The following is a 27,423-nucleotide window of genomic DNA, read 5'->3' on the forward strand; positions in this document are numbered from 1 at the left end:
AAAAAACTGGACAGATATTGCGCCAGGTCAAGGGACCCTCAGGCAATAGCTGTGGACGCTCTGGTAACACCGTGGGTGTACCAGTCAGTGTATGTGTTCCCTCCTCTTCCTCTCATACCAAAAGTACTGAGAATCATAAGAAGGAGAGGAGTAAAGACTATACTCGTGGCTCCGGATTGGCCAAGAAAGACTTGGTACCCGGAAATTCAAGAGATGCTCACGGAAGACCCGTGGCCTCTACCTCTAAGAAAGGACCTGCTCCAGCAGGGACCATGTCTGTTCCAAGACTTACCGCGGCTGCGTTTGACGGCATGGCGGTTGAACGCCAGATCCTGAAGGAAAAAGGCATTCCGGATGAAGTCATCCCTACCCTGATCAAAGCCAGGAAGGATGTAACCGTACAACATTATCACCGTATTTGGCGTAAATATGTTGCGTGGTGCGAGGCCAGGAAGGCCCCTACAGAGGAATTTCAACTGGGTCGTTTCCTGCATTTCCTGCAAACAGGACTGTCTATGGGCCTCAAATTAGGGTCCATTAAGGTTCAAATTTCGGCCCTGTCAATATTCTTCCAAAAAGAACTGGCTTCTGTTCCTGAAGTTCAGACGTTTGTCAAGGGAGTACTGCATATACAGCCTCCTTTTGTGCCTCCAGTGGCACCTTGGGATCTCAATGTAGTTTTGGGATTCCTAAAATCACATTGGTTTGAACCACTCACCACTGTGGACTTAAAATATCTCACATGGAAAGTGGTAATGCTGTTAGCCCTGGCTTCAGCCAGGCGTGTCTCAGAATTGGCGGCTTTATCCTATAAAAGCCCTTACCTAATTTTTCATACGGACAGGGCAGAATTGAGGACTCGTCCTCAATTTCTCCCTAAGGTGGTTTCAGCTTTTCACTTGAACCAGCCTATTGTGGTGCCTGCGGCTACTAGGGACTTGGAGGATTCCAAGTTGCTGGACGTAGTCAGGGCCCTGAAAATGTATGTTTCCAGGACGGCTGGAGTCAGAAAATCTGATTCGCTGTTTATCCTGTATGCACCCAACAAGCTGGGTGCTCCTGCTTCTAAGCAGACGATTGCTCGTTGGATTTGTAGTACAATTCAGCTTGCACATTCTGTGGCAGGCCTGCCACAGCCAAAATCTGTAAAAGCCCATTCCACACGGAAAGTGGGCTCATCTTGGGCGGCTGCCCGAGGGGTCTCGGCTTTACAACTTTGCCGAGCAGCTACTTGGTCAGGGGCAAACACGTTTGCTAAATTCTACAAATTTGATACCCTGGCTGAGGAGGACCTGGAGTTCTCTCATTCGGTGCTGCAGAGTCATCCGCACTCTCCCGCCCATTTGGGAGCTTTGGTATAATCCCCATGGTCCTTTCGGAGTCCCCAGCATCCACTAGGACGTTAGAGAAAATAAGAATTTACTTACCGATAATTCTATTTCTCATAGTCCGTAGTGGATGCTGGGCGCCCATCCCAAGTGCGGATTGTCTGCATTACTTGTACATAGTTATTGTTACAAAATCGGGTTATTGTTGTTGTGAGCCATCTTTTCAGAGGCTCCTTCTGTTATCATGCTGTTAACTGGGTTCAGATCACAAGTAGTACGGTGTGATTGGTGTGGCTGGTATGAGTCTTACCCGGGATTCAAAATCCTTCCTTATTGTGTACGCTCGTCCGGGCACAGTATCCTAACTGAGGCTTGGAGGAGGGTCATAGGGGGAGGAGCCAGTGCACACCAGGTAGTCCTAAAGCTTTTTACTTTTGTGCCCAGTCTCCTGCGGAGCCGCTATTCCCCATGGTCCTTTCGGAGTCCCCAGCATCCACTACGGACTATGAGAAATAGAATTATCGGTAAGTAAATTCTTATTTTTTGCCACCAGTGGCACCTTGGGATCTTAACGTGGTGTTGGGTTTCCTGAAATCCCACTGGTTTGAGCCACTTAAGACTGTGGAGTATCTCACGTGGAAAGTGGTCATGCTGTTGGCCTTAGCTTCGGCTAGGCGTGTGTCAGAATTGGCGGCTTTGTCATGTAAAAGCCCCTATCTGGTTTTCCAGATGGACAGGGCAGAATTGCGGACTCGTCCGCAATTTCTGCCAAAGGTGGTGTCATCTTTTCATTTGAACCAACCTATTGTGGTGCCTGCGGCTACTTGTGACTTGGAGGATTCCAAGTTGCTTGACGTAGTCCGGGCTTTGAAGATTTATGTAACCAGAACGGCTGGAGTCAGGAAGACTGACTCGCTGTTTATCCTGTATGCATCCAACAAACTGGGTGCTCCTGCTTCAAAGCAAACTATTGCTCGCTGGATCTGTAACACGATTCAGCAGGCTATTTCTGCGGCTGGATTGCCGCATCCAAAATCAGTGAAAGCCCATTCCACAAGGAAGGTGGGCTCTTCTTGGGCGGCTGCCCGAGGGGTCTCGGCATTACAGCTTTGCCGAGCTGCTACTTGGTCGGGTTCAAACACATTTGCAAAATTCTACAAGTTTGATACCCTGGCTGAGGAGGACCTTGTGTTTGCCCATTCGGTGCTGCAGAGTCATCCGCACTCTCCCGCTCGTTTGGAAGCTTTGGTATAATCCCCATGGTCCTTACGGAGTCCCCAGCATCCACTAGGACGTTAGAGAAAATAAGATTTTACTCACCGGTAAATCTATTTCTCGTAGTCCGTAGTGGATGCTGGGCGCCCGTCCCAAGTGCGGACTTTCTGCAATTCGTGTATATAGTTATTGCTTAATAAAGGATTATGTTATGTTGGCATCCATTGGTTGATGCTCTGTTGTTTGTTCATACTGTTAACTGGGTAAGTTTATCACAAGTTATACGGTGTGATTGGTGTGGCTGGTATGATTCTTACCCTGGATTCCAAAATCCTTTCCTTGTAATGTCAGCTCTTCCGGGCACAGTTTCCTTAACTGAGGTCTGGAGGAGGGGCATAGAGGGAGGAGCCAGTGCACACCAGTAGTACTAAATCTTTCTTAGAGTGCCCAGTCTCCTGCGGAGCCCGTCTATTCCCCATGGTCCTTACGGAGTCCCCAGCATCCACTACGGACTACGAGAAATAGATTTACCGGTGAGTAAAATCTTATTCTTCCACTAGCTTTTTTAAACACGGGTAAATGCGCGGGGGCATTGGTGAGCGCTGTCTGCAGGGGGCAGTAGCACGGGTCGCAGCCATGTCAGGCGACACAGCTGCGACCCGTGCTACACTAGTGGAAAAGGGGTATAATATATAACCAGGTCAGCATAAAGGTTAAGTACAGGAGAATGATGGTCAGAATTTGTCCATCAGAATCCTATTGTGTATTAGTCATACATGTAAATGACCATGAATCCTGTGTTACCATGTCACTTAGCTTATAGTGCACAGGACTGTGGTGTATTCTCCACAGTACATTGCTGTTATTAATCTGGTACATTACCATACATGCACTAACAGTAATTAGTAATTGTATTTATCAAGGGGCCAGACCATGCACTCTCTAATGGTTAGCCAAGACTCTGTGGCAGCTGGCCACACCCCCTCTGACTGGCCACACCTCTAAGGTTGGTCCCCTACCACTGTATTCCCCCGGTGGGCCCTTCATACCCTAGCCTGACACTGACTGCAAATAACACTGATTGCTACAAAAGTGACTGAAAAACATACAACAGGTTGAGTATCCCATATCCAAATATTCCGAAATACGGAATATTCCGAAATACGGACTTTTTTGAGTGAGAGTGAGATAGTGAAATCTTTGTTTTTTGATGGCTCAATGTACACAAACTTTGTTTAATACACAAAGTTATTAAAAATATTGTCTAAAATTACTTTCAGGCTGTGTGTATACGGTGTATATGTAACATAAATGCATTCTGTGCTTATATTTATGTCCCATCACCATGATATCTCATTATAATATGCAATTATTCCAAAATACAGAAAAATCCGATATCCAAAATACCTCTGGTCCCAAGCATTTTGGATAAGGGATACTCAACCTGTATTGTGTTGTAAAAGTCTATGGACGGGATGTACTAAAGCCATCTTTTGATAGCGATACCCTATAGAAGCCTATGGGCTTCTTTCGCACCCGCCGACGAACGCCGCACCCGCCGATCCCCCCCTCACCTGTGTCCAGGTGCCGCTCCTCGATCCCCAGCTCCTTCTCCTCTGCAGCACAGCCATTTCTCCCTCCGGCTGCAGGGGGGAGGAGGAGGAGCCCGGGGACTCCTAGCAAACGTCACCTCCCGGGGCTGAGAGGTGATGGACCCCACAGAGACCACCCGCAATCCTTCCCACAGGTATCGCGGGAGGTCTCTGTCACCGCATTGCGATGTTAATCTTATATGTTAGTACATATGTGATTAGCATCGCTGCGGAGGATGCCGATGTATTTTAATACATCCCGCCCTATGGGAGATAAATTATTCCTGTGAACGTTCTAGAAATTCCATAGGTGACACCACAACTTTCATGTTAGTGGTAACTTCTATTATCTTTATAACACTGATAGTTTAGAAAGAGGAAGAAGCGTGTCCGTAAGACGCAGGAATTTCTAGATATTAATTGTATCATTTAGATTTAGTCGATGCCCTGTCAAAATAGATCTATATTCGTATAACCCGATCTATTACACGAAGCTGCCACAGATCCATAAGAGCGAGTACAATCAACTAACAAAAGACAAAAGTTACAATTGACCTTTTATTTGATTATAAGAGCGTATCATTGGTATGCCTGAGTCATGTGAAGTATATAACAAATAGTGCATAGAGCGTGCATCAGTAAGGACATCGTGTGACATAAAAGATTTCTTTCTAATAACCGACTACCTGATTCTATCTTTCTTTATAATGAATTTAGCTCCTTAATCTATATCTGTCAGAATGAAATAATCATGGATATAATTCCACAATACAGATTATTTGGATGGATAAGGAAGTGTAGTGATACAGGATCTGATTTAGGCCCAGATTTAGGAAGCCTTGGAGAGTGATAAATATCACGGTGATAAAGTACCAACCAATCAGCTCCTAACTGCCATGTTACAGGCTGTGTTAGAAAAATGACAGGAGCTGATTGGTTGGTACTTTATCACCATCTTGAGGACGAAGATTTCCGGGCCTCATGACAACTCCTGCGGTGGCTGGCTTACACAACCCCATGGGTCACACAGTCGGCCCATGGGGTCGCAGATGATCCAATATGGTATCCTAGGACACAGGAGGCGTGACGCCCTCTAGTGCATTACCATATTAGTGCTATCGCTTCTGCTTCTATGTAACCACATCTGAAATAGGGCCCCTGGTGCACAAAGGACAGTGTGACCATATAAATCTGTGATCCCCACTTGTAAAGTGATTGCTGCATGGTGGGTGGGTGGTGGGGTCATCTGAACACGGGCCCTCCCAGTTCTAATACACCCTTGGTCATTCATGCCTACTTTCTCTTGAACATGTGCTAACCGAGTAATCTATGCCTTTGGGTGTCTGCAGTAATCACTGCATGTGGTGGACCTACACAGTACTGACGGCAATAACATCTCATTGATCTATATAATGGCAGCGTCCATTCAGCGCTAACAATAATATGCTGCAGATCTGTGTGTATGTAGCAAATAAAACAAGATTTTGTCATATTTTGACCTTGCACTCATCACTTCTTTATCACTGCTTTATCACTTCTCCAGGCTTAATACATCTGCCCCAAAATGTCTGAGCTATTACATCATTCTCCTCATCTCTTATCTCATAGGCATATGTCCCCTGTTGGTAAGTACGAGAGGTAGGATGTGCAGGTCTCCTTTCATATATATATATATATATATCAGGGTGAAAAAACTGATGTCCACCACCCTGGTGTTCCATTCAAACCTCCATGTGACCGTTATGTCAGGAAGAAAAAAAGGTGCAGTGTAGTAAATGTTGGTCCGGGTGAGCTCCTGCATAGCGATGTCCTCCAGGGGACACTCCGCATGCACCTGGCAGTCCTCCACTGTGTACTAATGACAGCAGTGCCGCTTTCTGTATCCCGCAGGTGGCTGTACAGTCTCAGCTGGGTTCCTTGCTGTAATCACTCACACCCCTTATGTAATCCTTTATCTTTAGTTCAAATGCCGCTGTCCAGTCTTTTGCAGAGAGCAATGGTTTGGTCTCTCTGTTATATTAAAGCTGGAGAAGAGGGGGCAGACTGCACACACTAATGTCAAACATTATAAGAGGTGCTACCATGCTGAGACTTGTAGTGCCATGCAGAAAAAGGAAATATGCAGGTGCACACTTCAAACACTAACACTAATGATGATCAGAATAATTATACTAAACTTTACAATTTAACGTAGAGTTATAAAAAGGTTTCTTAGCACATGTTTGGCCAAACATGTGAGCCCACCTACCACGTCAAGGTGAACCTTTATCAGGTGGGGCCCTACACCCCCAGTTGCTCTCTCTCAGATGGCATTCTAACTGGAGGTGGGGTGGAGTACTGGAGGCGTCTCTATTTGCTACCTGGAGCAATGCTGTTTTCTGGGGGCATCACTGCTTGCTGTGTCAGATTTGGAAAGTCCCAGACTGCAGGCAGTACAGCAGCCGAGTTGCGCAGCGGCGAGAGCAGGAGAATAGAACAGTTCCGGGGGTCCAGCTGCGCAGCTTCTTCACACATCATCTGGATCCTCGACATTCGTTGCATGAGAGCACAGATGTACACACAGTATAGTCAGCACCATGATTACCAGTGCCAAGGCGATTGTGAGGATGACGCAGAATTTGGTGCTTGTTAGTATCTTATGCTTGATCATATCCTCAATACTGGTGCGTAACGGCGGTTGCTCTGGCTCCTGCTCCTCCTCTGGATTGAATTCTGAATTCACGACCTCGTTGAAAGCGTCCTCCAGCTCGGAGTATTCGATTGCTTTACTCCGGGTGACATTCAGGAAATAAAACATCTCCGCTATCACATCGTCGTCCGCATCCCTAACCTGACAGGCGTACGTTCCCTCGTGGTATTTACGAGTGGGATTAATCAGGATGTGCACATCTTCCCCCGTATATATGGTTGTACAATAACTGATGTCCGCTACCCTGAGGTTCCGGGCCAACATCCATGTTACCGTTATTGTGCTGGGGAGGGTGAAAGGTGGAACGCACAAAATGTTGGTCAGTTCGCGCTCCTTCGCATAGATGTCCTCCAGGGGACACTCTACAGCCGCATTGCAGTCCTGCACTGTGCACTCATCACACCGAAACACCCGTGCTGCTTTCTGTATCCCGCACCTGGGTACACACCTCTCAGCTGGGTTCTTGGCTGCGATCGATTTCACATCCTTGATGTAATCCTTTATCATTAGATCAAATGCCGCTGTCCAGTCCTTTGCAGAGAGCGATGGTCTGATCTCTCTGACTGTTATATTAAAGCCTCCCAGATGTGCTCTAATCTTGTTAATCTCTGTAAACGGTAGTGGGATGTTTTCCAAAGGTTTAAACCCTTTCCGTATCTTTTCCAGGCACTCGACGCCGTCCATCTTCTCCATAGATTGTGCATATCGGCAAATGCTTGCCCTTTCTGCAGCTGTCCTCAGACAGGTGAAGCAGCTACTACACAGCTCTGCACCACAGAGAAGGTACAGGATGCAGAGCAGTAGCGCACTGCGCTGTGCTGCCATGGTATCTGGCCGCACAGAAGAAAATAGAATAATAAGAATAATAATAGTCTCCTTTGGTTTGCTTCCTGTTAAGTCGGCTTTCCAATAGGAAATGAGTCTCCTTAGCCTGTGTGTCTCCTGAAGTGGGGGAGTTATTGCGATGTCATAGGACATTGGTGATGTCATAGGACATTGGTGATGTCACAGTGGGTTAGTCACATGTCATGTGGTTACCAGCAGAGCACTGAGGGGCAGATTTATTAAGCTCGGTGAAGTGATAAAGTGGAAGGTGATAAAGGACCAGCCAATCAGATCCTAACTGCCATGTCACAGGCTGGGCTTGAAAAATGTCAGTTAGGAGCTGACTGGATGGTCCTTTATCACCTTCCAATTTATCACTTCACCAAGCTTAATAAATCTGCCCCTGAGTCATGCTTGCTGTATGCTGATCGGGTGCCTTATATCTTATCTGAATGTAATTTCAGTTAGTTCTGTTTATTTTGCCCTTTATGTAGAACCCCCCTTTAATATGGCCGCATAGTTGGCAACTGTCTGTAATCACTATTGCTATGTTCATGTCACTATAAGTGAATATCTCTTGCACAGTAATATATAACCAGGGCAGCATAAAGGTCTTGCTGGGGGATTCAGGTTAAGTACAGGAGAATGATGGTCAGAATTTATCCATCAGAAGCCTATTGTGTATTAGTCATACATGTAAATGACCATGAATCCTGTGTTACCATGTCTCCAATTTAAATCGTTTTGCGGATTATTCACGTCATTCCGCATAGGGCTGCCCCACCCTCATCGCAGGAGTGATTGGCTATGAATTCCCCAGAATGCAAATGTATAAATACAAAGGAATCACACTGAAGAGCAAAGTAGAAAGGAAAAAAGACAATTATTATATTGCAAGTTTGTGGAGTGGCTGGTTCTGGAGTTAGTTTGCTGTCTCAAAATGGGAACGTGGCACGCCTCTCTTTTTTTTTTAAAGCTTACTGTCGATTATTTCTCATCCATGCCGGCAGCTGGCGCTTTGTGTGAGGGTGTTGCAGGGTCACTGGATGAGTTCATTTAGGTACAGTTTTATATCTTGGAGAGAGATAAAGTACCAACCAATCAACTTTTAACTGTCATTATTCAAACACAAATGGAAGCTGATTGGCTGGTACTTTATCTCTCTCTATTTTCTCTCTCTCTAAGGGTTGATACTGTACATCTCCCCCTCAGTGTTTTATCAACTCCTCTAACGATTGGTGCCCTGGGCTTGCCTAGTGGTATTTACTTGCAAAAGCACCTGTCTGCATTGTGCAGTGTCGGCCCATAGACAACAAAGGAGAGATGGAAATGATTAATACTTGTGTGAACGTAGACGCATGTTCCCCCAAATATAATCCGAACGCGATAGGGGCGGAGCTTGACTGCCGGCTTCGCACCACTGGCAGTTTAGTTAGCCGCACTGATCAGAGCATTGTGTTGGCAGCGGCAGCAACGGATCCCTCTCCCGGTACCCCCAGCACATACGAGAGCCGCTGTCAGTCGGGAGGGGGAGTAAGGTGGGAAGTGACCGGTCGCAGGAAGATTGAGGCTGCTGGGAGCTTGTCGGAAGAGCTGGAGAAAAAGTGCCTGGTCCGATGGTGAATGACTGTGGTTCTACGTATGGGTGGGGGGGGGTGGGGGGGGGGGTATGGAGAAGCACTGAAGTGGACATCACACGGGAACAGCACAGAAATCAGCTTCCACTCGGCTCCAGACAGCGCTGCCTGCAGACACCCTCCCCCGGTTTATGAAGAGGGAGTGTTAACCCTGCACTGACCACAGTTCTTCTCAGTGAAGTACGGAGGAGTGTTTCACTACAGCCCACAAAACTGCAGACACCCACCCACCCTATCAATAGCGGATCTTGCCACGGGCAAGCAGGACTTTTGCCCGGGGTGCCGCCTTCCGGAGGGCGCAGGGCGCCATCCGGAGGGCGCAGGGCGCCATCCGGAGGGCGCCGCACCAGGGCAAGATCAGCTGCTGCTGTGTGCCGCCCGCCTGCTGCCGCTGCCGCTGTGAAGGGAAACTAGACGCGTACGCGTCTAGTTTCCCTTCGTGGAGAGGACCTTTGCTGTGCGCGATGACGTCATCGCGCACCGCACATCATTTCAATCTGTACAGGGGGTGTAAGTGACCACGACCCCTGTACGAAGCCACGCCCCCTATTGCCGCCCGGGGCGCTCAGAGCGCCAGAACTGGCCCTGCACCCTATACTGATATTTTATATGATTTTATTTATTTATTGTACGTTTCATCCTTTTCCATATTATTTTTTACTATTCATGATTAAATAAATGTGTTCATTATTATTTATTCGGCGTCCTCGCATATTCCTATGCTACACACACGCCGGGGTCACCATTATATATATGTCCCCCAGAATCAGCCACTGCTATTAGCCACTCTCTGACGAGGCTTCTTGCAACCAGATGGAGGGACAAAAGGCCTGCCCACCGCTGCACCCGCACCAGGGGCAGTCCTGCCTGTCACATGCAACAGCCACTGCCCGCTCTCGATAAAACAACTCGGCACTCGCGTGGTGGCAGTACAGGTTAGGCCACTGCTTCTTGGACTCCGAAGGACCCACTGAAGTGGCGGGAGGGGCGCCGTCACTACAGGAGCAGGGGGGCAGAAAGTGGCACAGCTGGGGGAAGTGCAATGGGGGCGGCAGGGGGCCTATTGGTTCCGGCAGCCGAGCGGGACAGACTGTGAACGCTGAAGGTGAAACATGCTGCTGCCTCCCCCCATGCTGCCTGGTGACCTACAGTATCACTTTGATCATGTTATTGATACGGGCCCCCACAGACCTTGGTCCGGCCCTGTGTGTGTGTGCACACATACACTATACTTCGGTTGCTAGTCATTTACTATGGAGTATGGAGATCAAAATTACATTGCTGAATGTCTAGTAAAATAGTGCTCTAGAATGAGAATGAAATGTTGGTTTTATTTGGCGTTTAGCATTTCTAGATATGTGTATTTTACGCTCAGTACTTTTTTCTTTATATGTGACTTTTTTCTAACATGTTTATACTGTCTGCACAGAATTTTGCCAGGCAAAGTGTGCATTAATTAGTATGTACTGGTCAGTACAATAGGTACTGTATGTTTGGTATGTGTACACAAGATGACAGGGGACCTGGTCAGGTTCCCGGCGTTCAAAATCCCAACATGGGAATCCCAGCACTGCTCGGAATGCCTACACCGGCATCCTGACATGGATCAAAATGCCAGTGCCAGGACCTCTAACGCTGTAACACCGATTACAGTCTCCAGGGGGAGGTTAGGTTTAGTCTGCGGGGAGGGTGGTGGTGGGAGGTTAGGCTGCAGCGAGGGAGGGTTAGGCTGCGAGTAGAGGGGGGTTAGGGTTAGGCACCACTGGGGAGGGAGGGTTAGGCTGCGCGGGAGGGAGGGTTAGGCTGCGAGTAGAGGGGGGTTAGGGTTAGGCACCACTGGGGAGGGTTAGGGTTAGGCTGCGAGTAGAGGGGGGTTAGGGTTAGGCACCACTGGGGAGGGTTAGGGTTAGGCTGCGCGGGAGGGAGGGTTAGGCTGCGAGTAGAGGGGGGTTAGGGTTAGGCACCACTGAGGAGGGTTAGGGTTAGCTGTGGGGGGAGGGAGGTGGTGGGGGAGTAGGGACAGGCTGCGGGTGGGAAAGGCTAGGGTTAGGATATGCGGGAGGGAGGGTTAGGCTAATGGGAGGGGGTTAGGGTGAGTGGCAATAGACACGCCCATAGGTGGATTCGGACATGCCCTTTAGGCACAGCCCCCTCTGGGGCATGCTGTGCGAACTCTCATACCATATAGAATCTCCCTGAAACTGGTTTCCAAAAGTAGGCAAGTATGTATTAATCTGGTACATTACCATACATGCACTAACAGTAATTAGTAATTGTATTTATCAAGGGGCCAGACCATGCACTCTCTAATGGTTAGCCAAGACTCTGTGGCAGCTGGCCACACCCCCTCTGACTGGCCACACCTCTAAGGTTGGTCCCCTACCACTGTATTTCCCCGGTGGGCCCTTCATACCCTAGCCTGACACTGACTGCAAACAACACTGATTGCTACAAAAGTGACTGAAAAACATACTACAGGTTGAGTATCCCATATCCAAATATTCCGAAATACGGAATATTCCGAAATACAGACTTTTTTGAGTGAGAGTGAGATAGTGAAATCTTTGTTTTTTGATGGCTCAATGTACACAAACTTTGTTTAATACACAAAGTTATTAAAAATATTGTCTAAAATTACTTTCAGGCTGTGTGTATACGGTGTATATGTAACATAAATGCATTCTGTGCTTATATTTATGTCCCATCACCATGATATCTCATTATAATATGCAATTATTCCAAAATACAGAAAAATCCGATATCCAAAATACCTCTGGTCCCAAGCATTTTGGATAAGGGATACTCAACCTGTATTGTGTTGTAAAAGTCTATGGACGGGATGTACTAAAGCCATCTTTTGATAGCGATACCCTATAGAAGCCTATGGGCTTCTTTCGCACCCGCCGACGAACGCCGCACCCGCCGATCCCCCCCTCACCTGTGTCCAGGTGCCGCTCCTCGATCCCCAGCTCCTTCTCCTCTGCAGCACAGCCATTTCTCCCTCCGGCTGCAGGGGGGAGGAGGAGGAGCCCGGGGACTCCTAGCAAACGTCACCTCCCGGGGCTGAGAGGTGATGGACCCCACAGAGACCACCCGCAATCCTTCCCACAGGTATCGCGGGAGGTCTCTGTCACCGCATTGCGATGTTAATCTTATATGTTAGTACATATGTGATTAGCATCGCTGCGGAGGATGCCGATGTATTTTAATACATCCCGCCCTATGGGAGATAAATTATTCCTGTGAACGTTCTAGAAATTCCATAGGTGACACCACAACTTTCATGTTAGTGGTAACTTCTATTATCTTTATAACACTGATAGTTTAGAAAGAGGAAGAAGCGTGTCCGTAAGACGCAGGAATTTCTAGATATTAATTGTATCATTTAGATTTAGTCGATGCCCTGTGAAAATAGATCTATATTCGTATAACCCGATCTATTACACGAAGCTACCACAGATCCATAAGAGCGAGTACAATCAACTAACAAAAGAGAAAAGTTACAATTGACCTTTTATTTGATTATAAGAGCGTATCATTGGTATGCCTGAGTCATGTGAAGTATATAACAAATAGTGCATAGAGCGTGCATCAGTAAGGACATCGTGTGACATAAAAGATTTCTTTCTAATAACCGACTACCTGATTCTATCTTTCTTTATAATGAATTTAGCTCCTTAATCTATATCTGTTTGCCAGAATGAAATAATCATGGATATAATTCCACAATACAGATTATTTGGATGGATAAGGAAGTGTAGTGATACAGGATCTGATTTAGGCCCAGATTTAGGAAGCTTTGGAGAGTGATAAATAGCACGGTGATAAAGTACCAACCAATCAGCTCCTAGCTGCCATGTTACAGGCTGTGTTAGAAAAATGACAGGAGCTGATTGGTTGGTACTTTATCACCATCTTGAGGACGAAGATTTCCGGGCCTCATGACAACTCCTGCGGTGGCTGGCTTACACAACCCCATGGGTCACACAGTCGGCCCATGGGGTCGCAGATGATCCAATATGGTATCCTAGGACACAGGAGGCGTGACGCCCTCTAGTGCATTACCATATTAGTGCTATCGCTTCTGCTTCTATGTAACCACATCTGAATTAGGGCCCCTGGTGCACAAAGGACAGTGTGACCATATAAATCTGTGATCCCCACTTGTAAAGTGATTGCTGCATGGTGGGTGGGTGGTGGGGTCATCTGAACACAGGCCCTCCCAGTTCTTAATACACCCTTGGTCATTCATGCCTACTTTCTCTTGAGCATGTGCTAACCGAGTAATCTATGCCTTTGGGTGTCTGCAGTAATCACTGCATGTGGTGGACCTACACAGTACTGACGGCAATAACATCTCATTGATCTATGTAATGGCAGCGTCCATTCAGCGCTAACAATAATTTGCTGCAGATCTGTGTGTATGTAGCAAATAAAACAAGATTTTGCCATATTATGACCTTGCACTCATCACTTCTTTATCACTGCTTTATCACTTCTCCAGGCTTAATACATCAGCCCCAAAATGTCTGAGCTATTACATCATTCTCCTCATCTCTTATCTCATAGGCATATGTCCCCTGTTGGTAAGTACGAGAGGTAGGATGTGCAGGTCTCCTTTCATATATATATATATATCAGGGTGAAAAAACTGATGTCCACCATCCTGGTGTTCCAGGCAAACCTCCATGTGACCGTTATGTCATGAAGAAGAAAAGGTGCAGTGCAGTAAATGTTGGTCCATGTGAGCTCCTGCATAGCGATGTCCTCCAGGGGACACTCCGCATGCACCTGGCAGTCCTCCACTGTGCACTAATGACAGCAGTGCCGCTTTCTGTATCCCGCAGGTGGCTGTACAGTCTCAGCTGGGTTCCTTGCTGTAATCACTCACACCCCTTATGTAATCCTTTATCTTTAGTTCAAATGCCGCTGTCCAGTCTTTTGCAGAGAGCAATGGTTTGGTCTCTCTGTTATATTAAATCTGGGGAAGAGCGGGCAGACTGCACACACTAATGTCAAACATTATAAGAGGTGCTACCATGCTGAGACTTGTAGTGCCACGCAGAAAAAGGAAATATGCAGGTGCACACTTCAAACACTAACACTAATGATGATCAGAATAATTATACTAAACTTTACAATTTAACATGGAGTTATAAAAAGGTTTCTTAGCACATGTTTGGCCAAACATGTGAGCCCACCTACCACGTCAAGGTGAACCTTTATCAGGTGGGGCCCTACACCCCCAGTTGCTCTCTCTCAGATGGCATTCTCTAACTGGAGGTGGGGTGGAGTACTGGAGGCGTCTCTATTTGCTACCTGGAGCAATGCTGTTTTCTGGGGGCATCACTGCTTGCTGTGTCAGATTTGGAAAGTCCCAGGCTGCAGGCAGTACAGCAGCCGAGTTGCGCAGCGGCGAGAGCAGGAGAATAGAACAGTTCCGGGGGTCCAGCTGCGCAGCTTCTTCACACATCATCTGGATCCTCGACATTCGTTGCATGAGAGCACAGATGTACACACAGTATAGTCAGCACCATGATTACCAGTGCCAAGGCGATTGTGAGGATGATGCAGAATTTGGTGCTTGTTAGTATCTTATGCTTGATCATATCCTCAATACTGGTGCGTAACGGCGGTTGCTCTGGCTCCTGCTCCTCCTCTGGATTGAATTCTGAATTCACGACCTCGTTGAAAGCGTCCTCCAGCTCGGAGTATTCGATTGCTTTACTCCGGGTGACATTCAGGAAATAAAACATCTCCGCTATCACATCGTCGTCCGCATCCCTAACCTGACAGGCGTACGTTCCCTCGTGGTATTTACGAGTGGGATTAATCAGGATGTGCACATCTTCCCCCGTATATATGGTTTTACAATAACTGATGTCCGCTACCCTGAGGTTCCGGGCCAACATCCATGTTACCGTTATTGTGCTGGGGAGGGTGAAAGGTGGAACGCACAAAATGTTGGTCAGTTCGCGCTCCTTCGCATAGATGTCCTCCAGGGGACACTCTACAGCCACATTGCAGTCCTGCACTGTGCACTCATCACACCGAAACACCCGTGCCGCTTTCTGTATCCCGCACCTGGGTACACACCTCTCAGCTGGGTTCTTGGCTGCGATCGATTTCACATCCTTGATGTAATCCTTTATCATTAGATCAAATGCCGCTGTCCAGTCCTTTGCAGAGAGCGATGGTCTGATCTCTCTGACTGTTATATTAAAGCCTCCCAGATGTGCTCTAATCTTGTTAATCTCTGTAAACGGTAGTGGGATGTTTTCCAAAGGTTTAAACCCTTTCCGTATCTTTTCCAGGCACTCGACGCCGTCCATCTTCTCCATAGATTGTGCATATCGGCAAATGCTTGCCCTTTCTGCAGCTGTCCTCAGACAGGTGAAGCAGCTACTACACAGCTCTGCACCACAGAGAAGGTACAGGATGCAGAGCAGTAGCGCACTGCGCTGTGCTGCCATGGTATCTGGCCGCACAGAAGAAAATAGAATAATAATACTAGTCTCCTTTGGTTTGCTTCCTGTTAAGTCGGCTTTCCAATAGGAAATGAGTCTCCTTAGCCTGTGTGTCTCCTGAAGTGGGGGAGTTATTGCGATGTCATAGGACATTGGTGATGTCATAGGACATTGGTGATGTCACAGTGGGTTAGTCACATGTCATGTGGTTACCAGCAGAGCACTGAGTCATGCTTGCTGTATGCTGATCGGGTGCCTTATATCTTATGTGAATGTAATTTCAGTTAGTTCTGTTTATTTTGCCCTTTATGTAGAACCCCCATATTAATATGGCCGCATAGTTGGCAACTGTCTGTAATCACTATTGCTATGTTCATGTCACTATAAGTGAATATCTCTTGCACAGTAATATATAACAAGGTCAGCATAAAGGTCTTGCTGGGGGATTCAGGTTAAGTACAGGAGCATGATGGTCAGAATTTATCCATCAGAAGCCTATTGTGTATTAGTCATACATGTAAATGACCATGAATCCTGTGTTACCATGTCTCCAATTTAAATCGTTTTGCAGATTATTCACGTCATTCCGCATAGGGCTGCCCCACCCTCATCGCAGGAGTGATTGGCTATGAATTCCCTAGAATGCAAATGTATAAATACAAAGGAATCACACTGAAGAGCAAAGTAGAAAGGAAAAAAGACAATTATTATATTGCAAGTTTGTGGAGTGGCTGGTTCTGGAGTTAGTTTTGCTGTCTCAAAATGGGAACGTGGCACGCCTCTCTTTTTTTTTAAAGCTTACTGTCGATTATTTCTCATCCATGCCGGCAGCTGGCGCTTTGTGTGAGGGTGTTGCAGGGTCACTGGATGAGTTCATTTAGGTACAGTTTTATATCTTGGAGAGAGATAAAGTACCAACCAATCAACTTTTAACTGTCATTATTCAAACACAAATGGAAGCTGATTGGCTGGTACTTTATCTCTCTCTATTTTCTCTCTCTCTAAGGGTTGATACTGTACATCTCCCCCTCAGTGTTTTATCAACTCCTCTAACGATTGGTGCCCTGGGCTTGCCTAGTGGTATTTACTTGCAAAAGCACCTGTCTGCATTGTGCAGTGTCGGCCCATAGACAACAAAGGAGAGATGGAAATGATTAATACTTGTGTGAACGTAGACGCATGTTCCCCCAAATATAATCCGGACGCGATAGGGGCGGAGCTTGACTGCCGGCTTCGCACTACTGGCAGTTTAGTTAGCCGCACTGATCAGAGCATTGTGTTGGCAGCGGCAGCAACGGATCCCTCTCCCGGTACCCCCAGCACATACGAGAGCCGCTGTCAGTCGGGAGGGGGAGTAAGGTGGGAAGTGACCGGTCGCAGGAAGATTGAGGCTGCTGGGAGCTTGTCGGAAGAGCTGGAGAAAAAGTGCCTGGTCCGATGGTGAGTGACTGTGGTTCTACGCATGGGTGGGGGGGGGGGGGGGGGGGGTTATGGAGAAGCACTGAAGTGGACATCACACGGGAACAGCACAGAAATCAGCTTCCACTCGGCTCCAGACAGCGCTGCCTGCAGACACCCTCCCCCGGTTTATGAAGAGGGAGTGTTAACCCTGCACTGACCACAGTTCTTCTCAGTGAAGTACGGAGGAGTGTTTCACTACAGCCCACAAAACTGCAGACACCCACCCACCCTATCAATAGTGGATCTTGCCACGGGCAAGCAGGACTTTTGACCGGGGCGCTGCCTTCCGGAGGGCGCAGGGCGCCATCCGGAGGGCACCGCACCAGGGCAAGATCAGCTGCTGCTGTGTGCCGCCCGCCTGCTGCCGCTGTGAAGGGAAACTAGACGCGTACGCGTCTAGTTTTCCTTCGTGGAGAGGACCTTTGCTGTGCGCGATGACGTCATCGCGCACCGCACATCATTTCAATCTGTACAGGGGGTGTAAATGACCACGACCCCTGTACAAAGCCACGCCCCCTATTGCCGCCCGGGGCGCTCAGAGCGCCAGAACCGGCCCTGCACCCTATACTGATATTTTATATGATTTTATTTATTTATTGTACGTTTCATCCTTTTCCATATTATTTTTTACTATTCATGATTAAATAAATGTGTTCATTATTATTTATTCGGCGTCCTCGCATATTCCTATGCTACACACACGCCGGGGTCACCATTATATATATGTCCCCCAGAATCAGCCACTGCTATTAGCCACTCTCTGACGAGGCTTCTTGCAACCAGATGGAGGGACAAAAGGGCTGCCCACTGCTGCACCCGCACCAGGGGCAGTCCTGCCTGTCACATGCAACAGCCACTGCCCGCTCTCGATAAAACAACTCGGCACTTGCGTGGTGGCAGTACAGGTTAGGCCACTGCTTCTTGGACTCCGAAGGACCCACTGAAGTGGCGGGAGGGGCGCCGTCACTACAGGAGCAGGGGGGCAGAAAGTGGCACAGCTGGGGGAAGTGCAATGGGGGCGGCAGGGGGCCTATTGGTTCCGGCAGCCGAGCGGGACAGACTGTGAACGCTGAAGGTGAAACGTGCTGCTGCCTCCCCCATGCTGCCTGGTGACCTACAGTATCACACTTTGATCATGTTATTGATACGGGCCCCCACAGACCTTGTCTGCACAGAATTTTGCCAGGCAAAGTGTGCATTAATTAGTATGTACTGGTCAGTACAATAGGTACTGTATGTTTGGTATGTGTACACAAGATGACAGGGGACCTGGTCAGGATCCCGGCGTTCAAAATCCCAACATGGGAATCCCAACACTGCTCGGAATGCCTACACCGGCATCCTGACATGGATCAAAATGCCAGTGCCAGGACCTCTAACGCTGTAACACCGATTACAGTCTCCAGGGGGAGGTTAGGTTTAGTCTGCAGGGAGGGTGGTGGTGGGAGGTTAGGCTGCAGCGAGGGAGGGATAGGCTGCGAGTAGAGGGGGGTTAGGATTAGGCACCACTGGGGAGGGAGGGTTAGGCTGCGCGGGAGGGAGGGTTAGGCTGCGAGTAGAGGGGGGTTAGGGTTAGGCACCACTGGGGAGGGTTAGGGTTAGCTGTGGGGGAAGGGAGATGGTGGGAGAGTAGGGACAGGCTGCGGGTGGGAAAGGCTAGGGTTAGGATATGCGGGAGGGAGGGTTAGGCTAATGGGAGGGGGTTAGGGTGAGTGGCAATAGACACGCCCATAGGTGGATTCGGACACGCCCTTTAGGCACAGCCCCCTCTGGGGCATGCTGTGCGAACTCTCATACCATATAGAATCTCCCTGAAACTGGTTTCCAAAAGTAGGCAAGTATGCTGTACGGTGGTGAATCGTTTTCAAGGTACCGGCAGCAGCTTCTGATTCCATACTGCGATATGTAGGTGCAGTACATAGGTTCTACCTGTATTCAACTGGGGGTCAAGCTTTCAGCTCATAGTTGCCTACCCTCCCTCATTCTGCAGGAGACTCCCTGAAATAGCAGCAATCTCCCTGACTCCCTGAAAAGTCCAGCAATCTCCCTGATTGTACCTTACCCCCATTATGCAGCTGTTACATTCTTGACGGAAAAAGAAATCAGAGATACCGTACATACATTCAAATGGGAACATCAGTGCCATTTCCCTGCATTGGTTATAAGGCACAATGATCCCTATGGCTACATGCATTATAAATAAAGTTTCTCTTGGCCACTTACAGTATATGGAAGCTCTTGTAAAACACAATATACACACAAAATCCTGCAAAATATCTGTGTTATTTCTTCAACAAGTAGATCTTACTAACTCTGGGGCTCATTGACATTTGGATGTAAGTCATTTTCATGACACACCTCTCAGATGTAGCAGTACGTGCCCACGTTGATAGGTGTTACTTTCACAATCTCCCTGAAAAACTTTTTCAAAAGTAGGCAAGTATGTTTCAGCTTTGGGGCTCCGACTCTATGAAACTTGTTTCCCTGCGCAGTTCGAGAGGCCTACATTCTAGAATCCTTCAAAAACAGACTCACGACTTTCCTGTTTACTCACACATGTCACTAATATCCTCTGTTACACTTGTTTTGTTTTTGTGTTTTAAAGGCAAATGTAAAGCACATTGAGGCCTATTGGGAGATAAGTGCTATATAAATAATGTTATTTGTATTATTATTATTATTATTAGAGGTAGGAGTAATATTATTACTTTATCTCTCTCCAAGTTTTGATAAATCTCCCCCTTAACTTCTAATTTCCACATTCTCTAGAAACTGAACGGTTACATCAGAAGCCCTTTGGAATGTCTCTGCTCCGCTGCTGTCTGTTCTGCTCCAGCTTATGAATCACCCCAGTAGTGTTTCCTGATGCACCTAGAACACTGGCCGCTTTCACTGCTGTACTTACAGTTTAACAAATCTAAGAAATTCAGTTTTTTAATCACCAACATAAAACACAATAGCGATTTGTGGTCAGAGCTACATATGCTTTCAAATGAGAAGTTTCTAGCAAAGGGCAGAGAAAAAAATGGACATTATTATGACTTGTTTTATGTGTTAGGTATGTTATTATTTTACTTTGCTGATGACCTGTTTTTTTCTTTTTTAGCCAAGCCAAAGCAATGTATTCTTGTAAAGCAGAACATAGGGGGTCATTCCGAGTTGTTCGCTCGGTAAATTTCTTCGCATCGCAGCGTTTTTCCGCTTAGTGCGCATGCGCAATGTTCGCACTGCGACTGCGCCAAGTAAATTTGCTATGCAGTTAGGAATTTTACTCACGGCTTTTTCATCGTTCTGGTGATCGTAATGTGATTGACAGGAAGTGGGTGTTTCTGGGCGGAAACTGACCGTTTTATGGGAGTGTGTGAAAAAACGCTACCGTTTCTGGGAAAAATGTGGGAGTGGCCGGAGAAACGGAGGAGTGTCTGGGCGAATGCTGGGTGTGTTTGTGACGTCAAAACAGGAACGACAAGCACTGAACTGATCGCAGATGCCGAGTAAGTCTCGAGTTACTCAGAAACTGCACAGAGATGTCTTATCGCAATATTGCGAATCTTTCGTTCGCAATTTTAAGATGCTAAGATTCACTCCCAGTAGGCGGCGGTTTAGCGTGTGCAAAGCTGCTAAAAGCAGCTTGCGAGCGAACAACTCGGAATGAGGGCCATAGCCATGAGCTCTCGTTTCCCCAGGGGGCGATATTTAGTAATGGTAAGTCCCAGTTTTTAATTTGATGCACTTCTGAACTTTATTCTATAGTTTCATCTTTGTTGTTACATTTTGCAAATATAACCCCTATCTATAAACTTCTTAAAAGAGTGTATATAAAACTCACCTACCGTGAAGCTGTCGCCATAGTCAGGGAGCCATCCATTATAATTCCTGTCATTGTGATACACTATGCATTGTATGGTGGTCACTGGGATGTTTTATGCATGTTATGACGGTCATATACATGGTGGATGACTACTATCTACTGGTGGAAGGGGAGGGGTGTCGAGCTGAGTCTGTTTCCCAGGTGACAGCCTATCTTTGCCCCTGTCCTTTCCCCAGTACAGTACTGTCATGTCCCCAATACTCCGCATTTATCATCTTGCCAATGGAAAGAGGAGACTTCCTGTGTAAAAATAGGATTTCTGCTGTGGGGTACACTGGGCTTCACAAGGAATGGACAGTGGGGTGTAGAATAGGATCTTGATCCGAGGCACCAACAGGTTCAAAGCTTTGACTGTTCCCAGAATGCACAGCGCCGCCTCCTCTATAACCCCGCCTCCCAGCACAGGAGCTCAGTTATGTAAGTTGGTGCTGCAGTAAGCAGGCACTGAACAGAGGGGCTGCTCCAGGCAGCCCTAAGAAAATCTTTTTATGAGGTAAAAAGTGAAGACTTCAAGGGCAGTAGCGGTGGTAAATGTCTTGTGACATTCACTGCTGCAGCTCCAGCTCTCCCCAGCGGCGCTGTACACTCCCGAGCCCTGGTTGCCGGGTACCTACAGCGGAGGCTCCGGTTTTCTTCACGTTAGACACACACGGCTGTGGCTCTCTAGGATCGCGTGGTCGCGCTTCGGGAGGTGGTAAGTGGGTCCCGCTTGTGGGACTCTGTCTTTATCGCGATCCGGCGCGGTCAGTGGGAGGCAGGCCGCGCGCGCTGGCGGTGGACACTGGATACAGGCGATACCACTAGATCACCAGGGCATGGGCGCAGGTCAGGTTTTTTCTCTAAACCAATTCTTATATCGCCCACAGTACCCGGTGGTTTTGCCAGCAAGGGGGATAAGGCTTAGACCTGAAGCCCCTCCCCCAGCCACAGGGCGCCATTTCCAGCAAGTGTTCCCGCCCTGGAGCTGCATCTCTGTCTTTTCCTCACTCCCTGTCAGTGTCTGCGGCGCCATTATCCCTCAGCTCACTGTTCCTGGGACTGCTTGGGCAAATCCTCCTATGTAAAGCTGCCTGGTTGTCAGCGCTGTGCCTTTACATGACACTTAAGTATTCTACCTGCCTTTTTAGACAGTGATAGTTAAGAAAGAGTGCATTTAGTCAGGGTTTTATAGTACAATTACCCTGTGATATACATCCAGTTCTTACTGTGTACTGTTATATCTATTGTTATATAGCTGTGTAAGCTAGTCCAGTGCAGTATTATTGTCAGTAATAACCTCTGCATTTGATAGCTGAGTGGTGTCCATTTCGTGTCTTTCACACAACCTGCTATCCCTATGTTCCATAACCTGAGGGGGCTTGGTGCGTCAGGTGTTAACTAATATAGGATTTTCTCATACGTCCTAGAGGATGCTGGGGACTCCGTAAGGACCATCGGGTATAGACGGGATCCGCAGGAGCTTGGGCACACTATTAGACTTTGAATGGGTGTGAACTGGCTCCTCCCTCTATGCCCTTCCCCCAGACCTCAGTTAGATTTTGTGCCCAGGAGTGACTGGACACACACTAGGAGAGCTCTACTGAGTTTCTCTAAAAGACTTTACTGTTAGTTTTTTTATTTTCAGGGAGACCTTCTGGCTACAGGCTCCCTGCATCGTGGGAGTGAGGGGAGAGAAGTCAGACCTATTTCTTCTTAGTTCAAGGGCTCTGCTTCTTAGGCTACTGGACACCATTAGCTCTAGAGGGTTCGATCACTTGGTTCGCCTAGCTGCTTGTTCCCGAAGCCGCGCCGTCACCCCCCTCACAGAAGCCAGAAGAAAGAAGCCGGGTGAGTATGTGAAGAAAAGAAGACTTCAGTGACTACAGAAGACTTCAGTAACGGAGGTACAGCACAGCGGTCGCGCTGCGCTCCATGCTCCCACACACCAACGGCACTCACAGGGTGCAGGGCGCTGGAGGGGAGCGCCCTGGGCAGCATAGTTACTGATAGTCTTAACGCTGGCATAAATTAGCTATTTGGGGCCTGGGCACCGTTTCCGATACCCCCGCCAGTATGAGGCAGCGGTCACGCTGCGCGCCATTGCTACACACCAACGCTTTTTACACGGGTGCAGGGCGCTGGTGCCCTGGGCAGCAATGTATATACCATTTGGAGGGTGACAACCCGTTTATACAGTGTGTAGTCACTGTATAGGGACCCCCGATTGCACAAAGAGAGCTATTTTATTAGCGGGCTGAAGCGCGCCGGGAAGGGGACGGGGCTTAGCCCTCATTGCAGAAGTCAGCGCCATTTTTCTCCATGACCCGCCAAAACAATGTAAAGCCGTGCATATGTGAGGAGGCACAGTGTTTAGTGCTATATAGAGGACAATATAGCACTTTTTGAGATAAATGGGCAGGTACTCTGTGTGTTGTGCTTATATATCTGTGTGTTCCCTGCTGGATGCCCACTATAGCTTAGTCGACATGTGTTGACAGGTGTGAGTGCTCTGTCACTTATGGGCATCACTGTCGGCATCGCAGACGCCTGTTGGTGCTTGATTCTGTCAATGCAGTTTCAGCAGGTCGGTTGTTGTATACTTGTTAAAAGTAAACACTATAGGGGAGACACAGTAGTGTGTGGGTGACCCTGTCGGCACCAACTGTTTTTACTGGGTGTAAGTTAACATGCTGTAACTGCCTTATACCTGTATGTATATGTATGGTACGGTTCAATGGGCCTGTAGCTCGAGCACAGACATGTTTGTTTGTGGGGGGGAGTGTTATTGAAATTATATTTGTATACTTCCCTCAGACCCCTCGGGGTTGCAAGAATGTTCCTTTGCCTGGTTACTACTCCCTGCTGTCGACAAATTCTAGGTTTTCTGTCGACCATAAGGTTTCCTGTTAGATCCACAACTGGGGCATACAGTACATGGTTATACACATTCCGAACACGTTAATGTCACTAAGGACCCGTTGGTTCCGGACAATCCGCTTCTATGTATGTTGTGTATATGTATATGAATATATTTATATATATGTATATATATGTGATACGTGTGTACGGGTGTATTACATTATGTATATTCATATTATGAATTATATTGAATGCTGATTAAAAGTATTCCTTCTCATGTGCTGGTCGCTCTGTTGATAAAGCTCTAAGTCGGCCGTGACGAGTTGGTCTCAGATCCTCTCAAGGAGTCCGAAGGTTTATTCGTTTCCCGCCGCGAGAAGAATACTGTGAAGGTCAACTCCTGGTCGACACGGGGCCCTATCACAAAGGATCGTATACAGGAAGCTAAGTGATATTTTATTTCTATGCTTTGGGCTTATTTACACTACATGCACATGAGGGAGTGTTTATATTTGGAAAGGCATCCGATAGAATTACCCTAAAAGAGAGAAGGGATGTTTCTTATGTTGATTCTTCTCTATAACATTGCGGCAGGCTGATCTGCGTATACAGGAGGCGTGGCCGGGGAAATGCTGAGGCTGACTCCGAGAGATGCTGGAGTTTTTCCCTGGAACGGTGTACCGCTGTTTGGGGATGCCTCAGTTCAGTCACTCTCGGTGGATGCTGCTGGTAAATCTACCTTCGTGAGTTAGATTCCCTCACAACGGTTGGTGATGCATTCTTTTGTGGGATGCAGTCGTTTTAACCGGTTCGATACCGTTCGGTTTTTCTTTTTCTGTGCAGACAGTGGAAGGTGAAAGAGTTCTGCAGCCTTGTTAGGTTCGCAGAAGCGGATGTCGTTTTCTATTTCTACCACATCCACCACATGCCGCTGAGTCTATCTGGCTGGACCCCACTCCGGTGGGGACTCGTCTGCTACTTTTCAGTTGGTCCGGGAATAGACTAGGACCTGTGAGTTATTTATAGAATCCAAAGGGGGACATTATGGAGTTACAGATGTTTCCCCTCACTCATTTTCTAATAGATCTTGCCGTTTCCCCTCTGGAAGGCGAGGTAGTACGCGACACCATACCAGAGGTGCATCAGGCTCAGGGCATTGTCCTGCTGTCCCTGGTAAAAAAAAAAAAAAAAAAGACTAAGAGGTTTAAATGCGTTGTTCTCCGCATTCAGATTACCTGGGTGGATATCCAGGATCATCTTTGCCATTTGAGGGATGGCAGTATGAGGGTTTTCTTTCAATAGTAAGAGCCATTGTTATTCTGTACTGAGACGCTCTCTTGATTAAGACCGGAGTGCGTGGGTTAGTGTGGGAGCAATGGCGCACAGCTGCAGTGCTGTGCGCTACCTCATATGAAGACAGGAGTCTTCTGCCGCCGATTTTGATGTCTTCTTGCTTCACTCGCCGGCTTCTGTCTTCTGGCTCTGCGAGGGGGACGGCGGCGCGGCTCCGGGAACGGACGACCAAGGTTAAGTTCCTGTGTTCGATCCCTCTGGAGCTAATGGTGTCCAGTAGCCTAAGAAGCGCAACCTAGCCGCAGTTAGTAGGTTTGCTTCTCTCCCCTCAGTCCCACGTAGCAGAGAGTCTGTTGCCAGCAGAAGCTCTCTGAAAATAAAAAACCTAACTAAAATACTTTCTTATTAGCAAGCTCAGGAGAGCTCACTAAAATGCACCCAACTCTGTCCGGGCACAGTTTCCTTAACTGAGGTCTGGAGGAGGGGCATAGAGGGAGGAGCCAGTGCACACCAGTAGTCCTAATTCTTTCTTAGAGTGCCCAGTCTCCTGCGGAGCCCGTCTATTCCCCATGGTCCTTACGGAGTGATAATGTCAAATATTACCTTTATAACTTAAAGCTATATACTAATACCGTGGAGACGTTATGGCCGCTAGACCACGTGCACGTGCTACGCACTTTGCACGTTATTTGCGTACAGAGTACCGTACGTGGTACGCACTTGGCGTACACACGCTGCGCTGAGTGTATGGAATACACACAGCGAGCGCACACACAGTCGATAACCTTTTAAACCTTAAATACAGTAAGAATATGCTTACACTCTAAACCTTAATAACCAAGTACTGTAATGATGTAACGATTAGAACCTTTTAAACAATGTGTATGCTGTTTGAGCGATTGAGATGCTAAGAGAGCCCTTTGCGTTGGAGTGAAAACACAAGACCTGATTTGTATTTAAAAACCACAGTAGCTCTAACACTGCCGTGGATGGTTTAGAGAAAAGGGAAAAACACAATACAAATTATACACTACAAACTAACATCAAAATCGAACACAATAACAGCGAAATAGCGAACAATCGCAAACAAGAGTGAACAAATGAGAACATAAATGGCGAACAAAATGGATAACAAAATGGCTACAGAGAAATATACATACGTGGAGATGATTCGCAAGCACGTCCTGGATCCAGCCCTCAGCATTCAGAGAGAAAGCCTTCAGAGAGAGTGAGTCTGGCCAGGCAATGGTGGTCTTTATATACACAACATACATTCACAATACAATGGTCCCTGGTAATCTCATTGTTCATTGGACACAGGAATGTGTCTCCACATTATAGCAAAGGTCATAGGTGGATTTGAACAGGTGGGCTGTGTCTTTCCCCAACTGCTCAGGTGGGAGGTATCCTCAGGATTCCCGCCGCTTGTGTAATAAACAGCAAATACAGTTAATGTCCATAAACTACTTGTCAGGAATCGACTTACCACAGCTGCATCTGTCCGTCGGTGCGGCCTCCATCCGGGGTCCCTACGTCTTGCTGTCGCTAGTCTCTCTGTTGTTGGATGTCATCCTGGGCCTAGGAACGCTCCTGTTGTCAGCGGGCGTGCATGCACGCCGCGTTCCCGCCGGGCCGCGGCATGGGCGCCGCCATGACAGTTTTCCTCAGACTAGTGTGACGGCCAATCCGGAGCTTGGCTGCACCTCCTTGTTTCCACTCCAGCCAATGCCTGCAGACCAAGGGGTATATCAGGAACAGCAGGGTGAGTCATTCCTTGTCCTGGACTTTGTGTCACTCCTGCGACTCGTGTGTCTGGATCTGCTCTCCAGTTCCCCTGTGTTCCTGTTTGCCTTCCAGCCTGGTCTGGATCCGCTCTCCAGTTCTCCTGTGTTCCTGTTTACCTTCCAGCCTGTTCCGATACCACCGTGGAACCACAAGCACCAGCAATCCCTGCATTTGTTATCAGGCTCCACACCTTTCACAGCTACAGTGTGCTCCAGCCTTCTGCAGTAGAGACTCTCCCTCCAGGTGCATCTCATCATCTCCACCTGTGCATCAGCCTGCAAGCTGCCAGTGTAATCACCAACAGCACTGTGAATGTAACACCTGTCTCCTGCATTTGCTACCAGGCTTGCTACCAGTACTACCATCTCTGCTGGCTCCACGGCCTAACTATCTCTTGTTCCCATACCAGCATACCGATCCCT

The 27,423-nt window shown here is 47.7% G+C and overlaps 2 protein-coding genes across 2 annotated transcripts; both read right to left on the reverse strand.

The window, feature by feature from the left end:
* Window positions 1-6,414: 6,414 nt before the first annotated feature.
* Window positions 6,415-7,754, reverse strand: LOC135050538 (sperm acrosome membrane-associated protein 6-like). Its single transcript, XM_063957006.1, has one exon. It carries the CDS (start codon window positions 7,647-7,649, stop codon window positions 6,642-6,644), a length of 1,008 nt encoding a protein of 335 aa, XP_063813076.1. The 5' UTR covers window positions 7,650-7,754; the 3' UTR covers window positions 6,415-6,641.
* A 6,997-nt stretch (window positions 7,755-14,751) lies between these two features.
* Window positions 14,752-15,627, reverse strand: LOC134990285 (sperm acrosome membrane-associated protein 6-like). Its single transcript, XM_063950671.1, has one exon. The coding sequence runs from the start codon at window positions 15,625-15,627 to the stop codon at window positions 14,752-14,754; it is 876 nt and encodes a 291-aa protein (XP_063806741.1).
* Between the last annotated feature and the right edge of the window lie 11,796 nt (window positions 15,628-27,423).

Source organism: Pseudophryne corroboree, chromosome 2 (genome assembly GCF_028390025.1).
Source record: "Pseudophryne corroboree isolate aPseCor3 chromosome 2, aPseCor3.hap2, whole genome shotgun sequence".
Classification (NCBI taxonomy): domain Eukaryota; kingdom Metazoa; phylum Chordata; class Amphibia; order Anura; family Myobatrachidae; genus Pseudophryne; species Pseudophryne corroboree.